General features: G+C 43.2%; 1 protein-coding gene across 1 annotated transcript; it reads right to left on the bottom strand.

Moving 5' to 3' along the window:
- Positions 1-2,700: 2,700 nt before the first annotated feature.
- On the bottom strand, positions 2,701-6,565 carry LOC122056107. The gene is made up of 2 exons (XM_042617894.1): positions 6,374-6,565; positions 2,701-3,024 (listed from the first exon to the last, which is right to left on the bottom strand). The coding sequence occupies exons 1-2, from the start codon at positions 6,491-6,493 to the stop codon at positions 2,914-2,916; spliced, it is 231 nt and encodes a 76-aa protein (XP_042473828.1). The 5' UTR covers positions 6,494-6,565; the 3' UTR covers positions 2,701-2,913.
- Between the last annotated feature and the right edge of the window lie 798 nt (positions 6,566-7,363).

Here is a 7,363-nt window from a genome sequence, read left to right on the forward strand (position 1 = left end):
CCATATTGAGAGTTGCTCCTGCCTGTCTTCAGGTGGCACTCGGCCCCTCGAGGCTGATGTCGCCTGCTGCGCTGCCCGCTCGGCCTGAGCTTTCTGCTGCTGCTCCACGTTTTTTGCGACTCGCGCCTGGATGAGTGCTTCGAGCTCCTCAGGAGAGAGCGTTACCAGAAGTTGATGTCCAGCTTCTTCCATCTTCTTGGCTCGGATTCAGGTGCGTTCCCACAGACGACGCCAATTTGATCCTATCCGAGCGCTGAGTCGACGGACGCTGGGGACGTGGCACGCTCCGCTGTCTTCGACTGGTGGTGTAGATCTCAGACGAACCTGCAAAGAAGCCGAGCCGAGAGGGGTTTCCCGGCGATGACCCTCCAACGCTCAAGTCAGACAACGAGAGAAGCAGCGTAACTGTGGCTACAGTAAGGGTTTTCGCATACCTTCATTGACGTCTGGGGGTCCTTATATAGGACCCCGGGGAGGCACGGGCACGGTTCTCTATGCGTGCACGCTTCCCCAAACATACCTTAACGAGCCCTTGTCAGAAAAGTACCTCTGGCGCCATTCCGCAATCGTCCGAGCATATCCCGGATGTGACGGTGGAAGCTTCCACCGTATGATCCTGTGTACGGCTCGGCCGCCAACCCTGTTGCCTGTCAGCGGCAGACGTCTCGAGGATGATGTTATCCCCTGCCTCCTTTGTCCTCTTGCGCTTCCTGTCTATTCCAGGGCCGAGCGGTTCGGCCGCTTGGCGGGCATATCACTTCTGCCTCGGTCGTATGCTCGGATGAGACTGCTCCTGCCTGTCTTTGTTGCCTTGTGCACCGGCCGAACGGACAGCCCGCTCGGCCTTGAAACCTTTTTACCTTAGAGCATTGGAAACCCGACCCCTAGTCGGGTTGTCTTTCATTCGGCTCGGGGGATTCCTGGCCGGTCGGCTATCTCAGTCCGGTCGGTCGGATCTCAAGGTTAAATCTCTTGACCTTTAATTTCCACGTGACGTTGACCTTCCGCCAACAAGGATCCCCCGTCCTTATCACCGGATCACTAGGCAATGAGAAGTCTTAATAGGTCACGGGTGACAAGATGTTGGGTAAAAAAACCCTAGACTTAGGTTTGGAAGTTAGAATTAAGTAATCGATTAGGCTAATCGATTACCATAGCTTAAGTGACTAGGGTAATCGCTTAAGCTTGGAATCGCGAGAAAGACTTTCTAATCGATTAGTGTAATCGATTAGGACACCATTAGCGATTAGGGTAATCGCTTACGGTGCATTTGTTTCGAACAGAATGATTTTGTTTGAAGCTTAAGCGATCAAGTTAATCATTTAAATTATTTCTTGCGATTGAACAAAATGTTGCTAAATCAATATGGCTAATCGATTCAGTAAAGCTAAATTAATTAGGGTAATCGATTAAGGTGTTCTACGAAAAAACAATAGCTATAGTAAGCGATTAAGTAAGGTTGCTTAATCGCTTACGACGTGCGAACAGAAGGCTTAATAGATTAGGTTAGTCGATTAAACTTAAAAAACTAGTCGTATTAGCCTGATAAAAGGTGTTCGCGTGGATGGTTTTCACCAATGCTCACACAGTTCTCTTCTCCACTCTTATCATCAAGCTCACTAGTTCTTGAAACTTCTTAAAATCAAGTGTTGCTGTACTTCTAAGGTCAAGAGGTTGTAATATAATAAAAATATAATAAAGATTTAAATATAATTTAAATGTGACAGAATTAAATTATTATAGGAAAAATAAATATTTTTGAAAGATAATTTATCAAAAACCGGTTTATATGAATTTTTAGGATTTATTAGAATTTTTCTAAATTTTATAGGAGCCTTTTTATGTTTTATGCGGATAAATTGGATCAAAAAAAGTTTGTTTTAAATATTCTATTTAAATAAAGAAATACTTAATTTTTTAAAATCATTTAAATAATTTTAAATTTGAAGAAAGAGGATTCTAACTTCTCATTTTTACCAGCTCGTCTTGGCAAAGGGCCATGCATGGAAGTCGTGCTTAGACTAATATGAAACACAACAGTGTCTTGATTTAATACGAGTATCTCGTGCCATGTAAAAGTAGCATGGACTTCAGCGTTTTGTTCTACACGTCGAGTGGAGTTTGATCTGAGCTGCTCTTCTACTTGGCTTCAAGCAAAAGACGACAATTCAAGTAGAACCTCCACCGAGTGCTGCCTCTTCTTCTTCCTTTTTTTGCCTTTCTTTTCTCCTCCATGGAAAATGAAAACAATTCAAAGGGGCCGCTGCTGCAAACTGAGGACCAACTTGTACATTTTCTCTCTCTTCTGCTCTGACTTCTAAATGTTTTCCAAAGTTCAAAAAAGGAGCGTGCAGTGTGTGTTTTAGGCTTGTGCATGGGTATGGGCTGGCCTTGTCCAGCATAAAGAATAACAACTCAAATGATGATCGAACTACGATATTAGTTGAGGAATTGGATTTTTATTCATCGAATTGAATGTGTTCTGACTCATATCTTTCTTAATTGTTGTTAACAATTCGGTACAGGAACATCGATAGAGACATTAAACTAATTCCTCATAATTGTTGGCGGATTGATTTATCATTTTGAATAAGGTTATTCTATTTGAGACGGATTTTGTTGCTTATACGATATTAAAGATGTGATTAGTAATATCAATTGAGAAAAAGCAAATCTTTTCACACAATTTGATTAGTGAAATTTAACAACAAAATGTCTTTAAAAACATGTTAAAAAGTACCATTAATTTTTATCTTGTATCTTATTAACAATGCCCATTAATTGTTTCTATTACATTTGAAGCAGTACGAACGACTCCAGACTCCTGACGTATTCACAGTGCATTGAGAAGAAGTATCTTTTGCAGCCATTTATATTAAGCACCTTATCCATTGCGCATTAGATATGAGATCACTATTTAGATTTTTCATTATTGGGATCTTCCTCTGCGCTCTCTTGAATTCTTCCGGAACCAAAGATGTATCTCTTGAAAGACGACTCTGCTAACTCAATAGCCCGCTTGATCTGAAAATTGAAATCCATCAAGCTTGTGACCACATCAACAGAGAGATCGAAAGGAAATAGAACTCTAATTTACACAAAAATGTTATGGTAAGGGCAAATGAAAAAAAGTGGAAAATTGCACTAAACCATAACAAAGAATAAAACTATGTTAACAACTTCATCAAAACTAATCTTAGTCAGACTTCCAAATAGGGGATAAGATCCACAAAGCCAACCTCAATAGTGGAGAATCATAGTTTCGTTATGTGAATCTACAGATTATATTGAAACGACAATACAAGTCCACAACTTTTTGGTTGTTCCCATCACTAATTCGGGTGTATGGTGTAAGCCATTCCATAGAAGCTAAGACAGCCAGACACCTCTCATTAATGTCCAAACTTGGGTATGATATGTGTTCTATGTTAGTCTTTATATGCACCACTGATAGAGGTATAAACTGACTAATCAGTGTCAGTGTCAACATCTAACATTGTAAAAGAAATAGATAAAGAGTCCAAGTATTAAAGGTCTGCAAGATCATTCTGTCGAATTTGCTTAGGCTATGATACATGCTAGCGCTAACAAAATAATTTTTTGTCTTTTTGATGGTTCTGATCACCAAATCAAACCAACACTTAAGGTAAATCCTTCACCACGCCAGCAACCATGATGTTTCACTTCGTATGACCCTTGGCAATGACTTTAAACACACTCCTCTAAGAAGATTGATGGTGCTCACACAAACCTTTACTTACTTTTATCAATATCGAGAGGTTTTGGCTTCTCGGTTCATTGCAATCTCATCCTACATTCCTCTCTTCAGCCAGAAGGCCTTTTCCTTACCACATTCAAGTTAGTTGGGAATGACTCCTTTGAGTTCACATTGTAAATGATAATGTCAATATTAATGATCCTCAATGAGTATATCCACATAACAGAATTCCCACCACGAGTCATGTCAAATAATTCAATCCTCATCACATATATACTAGAGAAGTTTTGGCTGGTTGTCTTCTTCACTTGTGATGTTCCATAAGCACTACTGTACTATGATCCCGTCCGGAAGCTGAGTCGGATGAAGGCGGGCCTTGTTGTGCTGAAAGTTGACGGAGAGTCGTTGAGATGCTGAATCAGCGAGGTACCCCCTGGACAGGTTCGCACGGGCGGTTCTACGGAGAGAAATGATCAGGATGATGACGCTATTGTTCTGCACACACTCAGACGAGTCCCACCGGTCGTTAGAGACCAGAAACCAGGGAAAAAGTCCTCGGGTTAGGCCCTCCGATGCTCAAGTCAGGTACTTTTTCCCCAGAAATCACAGAGAAAGCACGAAAAGTAAAAGACTGGTAGGAAATAACGAGTGAGCGTACCTGCGTAAGGGACAAAGCATCCATTTTTATACTGCAACTGAGGCTTCTGGAACTTGGCGAGTGTCAGGGAATGTCGGATGTCAGGCTCTGTCTGGCGGTGGTCGACACGTGGCTTTTTCTTATAGGCTGGCGGAGGAACCAAGAGGAGTATGAGCCTACCACCGTTAGAATATTCCCTGACATGTGATGATTGTTCTCTGACAGGTGGTTACGATTCCTTGCAGGCCTATTTGTCATGTAGTGTCTGGCCTCCTGACCCACCTTCGTCTGCGTCATTCGAAGTATGTACATCCCGACGACCTGCTGATTCCCGACCCGCATCTGCTTATTGTTATCCAAGGCACGTATGTTCCGACTTGCACGCTGGGTCTAATTCCTGACCCGCATCTGTTTATTGCTATCCAAGGCCTGTATGTTCCGACCTGCACGCTGGGTCTAATTCCCGACCCGCATCTGTTTATTACTATCCAGAGCATGTACGTTCCGACCTGCACGTTGGGTCTAACTCCCGACCTGCATCTGCTTATTGCTATCCAGGGCATGTACGTTCCGACCTGCACACTGAGTCTAATTCTCGATCTGCATCTGTCCGTTGTTATCCGTGGTATGAACGTCCCGACCCGCACGCTGGATCGGCTCTCCGACTTGCGTCCGTCCACTATTATCTATGGTATGAACATCTCGACCTGCACGCTGGGTCGGTTCCCTGACCTGCATCTGTCCGCTGTTATCCATGGTATGAACGACCCGACCTGCACGCTGGATCGGCTCCCCGGCTTGCGTCTGTCCACTATTATCTATGGTATGAACGTCCCGACCTGCACGCTGGGTCGGTTCCCCGACCTACATCTGTCCGCTGTTATCCATGGTACGAACGCCCCGACCTGCACGCTGGGTCGGTTCCCCGACCTGCATCTGTCGGCTGTTATCCATGGTACGAACGTCCCGACCTGCACGCTGGGTCGGTTCCCCGACCTGCATCTGTCGGCTGTTATCCATGGTATGAACGTCCCGACCTGCACGCTGGATCGGCTCCCCGACCTGTATCGCTTCATCGGAAGTCTTATTCGGTATACCCATCCAATCAATAAGCTGGCCCCCTAGTCGCACCCAATCCCTGGTTATACCTGACCCATGGGTCCAATCCTCAATTGAATTTGACCCTGTGGGTCGGGTCCATTTTCGATTCCCTTTGAGATCAGATCCGGCCCAACTCGTAAATACTGTCTTTTGACCAGTCCATCAACTGAAGCTTTGACTTTAGCCACGTGGGCCGGAATCTTGACCTCCTTGTAATTTTGATTCCTGACCTCCACGATGGCGTTGCCACGGCGGCTAGACTTTTGACCTCCAGGCTGGTGTAACTTTTGACTAGCCACGGGGGCTAGACTTCTGACCTCCATGTGACCCTTCTGTGGCTTTGACTCCGTGCTATATCATCTCACAGACCCCACATTCATGCACCGTATCACACTATTAGACACGTTCGCCTCCACCGATATCATGAGACCAAAGCACAGCTAGAAATCAGCTGGATATGACATGTTTAGATCTAGTTCAATAAATTTTTCAAGACAAATCTTGTTATTCTGTAGCTTATTGGATGGCTCCCTCACATGGCACACCAGCAATACTTGTTCATTTAGATTTTCATGCCATCATTCAATGATCTTTCAGAGGTGATTCCCTCAACCACACTTAAACTTTGTTGCAAAAAAAAAAAAAAAAACAATCTGCCAACAACAAAGACTTAAATGCAATGAGTTGAAGAAAAAGCAAACTTTGCATCTCTAGGCAGCAGAAAATTTTCCCAATCACAACAACACTACATACAACTTGAAAAAAAAAAAAGTTTTCTAAAATTTTGTTTCTCTAGATATTTAACTACGCATGAGCTTAAAAAAAATCTGAGATTCAGACAAAGATTAAGCGACAAAGAAATTAGAGAGGAAAAAAACTTCAAAAAAGGAGGGTTCAAGGGTTCCTAATGAACTCACGGGGAGAAGAGCGTTGTCTTGGGGGCCATAGTCGGCGGTGAGGAGGAGGTAGGCGGCGGTGGCGGTGCCGACCATGGCGGTGCGGCGGATCAGCTTGTCTGTCCTCCGATCTATCGCCATCCCTCTTGCCAATGGATGCGACGCGATGCTTCTTGCATAAGACCGAGAAGGTTCGAGTTCGGAGGATGTATTATAAAATTTATATCAATTTAAATTTATATAAAATAATTTCGAAAACAACTTGTTTATTTGATTGGAAACTATACGATGCCAAAGTTCACCATCCAGATACCAAGGATTCTAAAACAAGATGTCTGAAAAACAATTGCTCAATCACTGAAACGTCATTTCATACCAAAAAAGGAAAAAAAATCTATCTAGTAGATCTTTGATAGATACAGAACCCTGAAGGTGCTGCTTCCAACCTTGGCAGACGTAGAGCAATCACCCTCGCTCTTGTTGCCAGATTTACTAACCAGTTTCGCAGAGTTTTCTATCCTTGTAGTGTAATTAATTCCAGGTTATAACAAGGTTAATTTCACACCTGCAAATTCATAACTGAAACACTTCAGTTTAAAACAAAATCATTCCATTATATTGTAATGGTTGGTAGTTAACAATTCTAACTACTCTTTAGAATCCCAACACCCCTGAAGTATCACAGTCATCAGGAACTCAAATGCTATTTAGCAACAACAAAACATCTTCTTGGAATTAAAAAGCAAGAGCAGATCTACCTCCCACAAAGAAAAGCTAAGTGTCCAAAGGGATTCACAAAAAAGGCAGCAAGAGGACTTAATCTGACCTCTTGAGTAGCCCATGCTGCCGGGCGGGCACCGGAGATGTTGTTTCCTCATGAAGTGTTGCATCTTGATGCATTCGCGATTGGCATGCGAGACATCCTTTTCTTTCTTCCTATCCATCTCGAGTTAGAATTGCAAATTTATCAATTCCATGATTTGTAAATGAGTTGTAGAACTTCAATTGTTT

The sequence above is a fragment of the Zingiber officinale genome, chromosome 3B (assembly GCF_018446385.1).
Source record: "Zingiber officinale cultivar Zhangliang chromosome 3B, Zo_v1.1, whole genome shotgun sequence".
In the NCBI taxonomy this organism is placed as follows: Eukaryota; Viridiplantae; Streptophyta; class Magnoliopsida; order Zingiberales; family Zingiberaceae; genus Zingiber; species Zingiber officinale.

Coding starts and splice junctions, on each gene's coding strand:
- LOC122056107 (XM_042617894.1), bottom strand. CDS start 6,493: ATGGCGATAGATCGGAGGACAGACAAGCTGATCCGCCGCACCGCCATG. Junction 3,025..6,373: donor AAGACAACGCTCTTCTCCCC/GTGAGTTCATTA, acceptor TTCAATTTTCAG/ATCAAGCGGGCTATTGAGTT.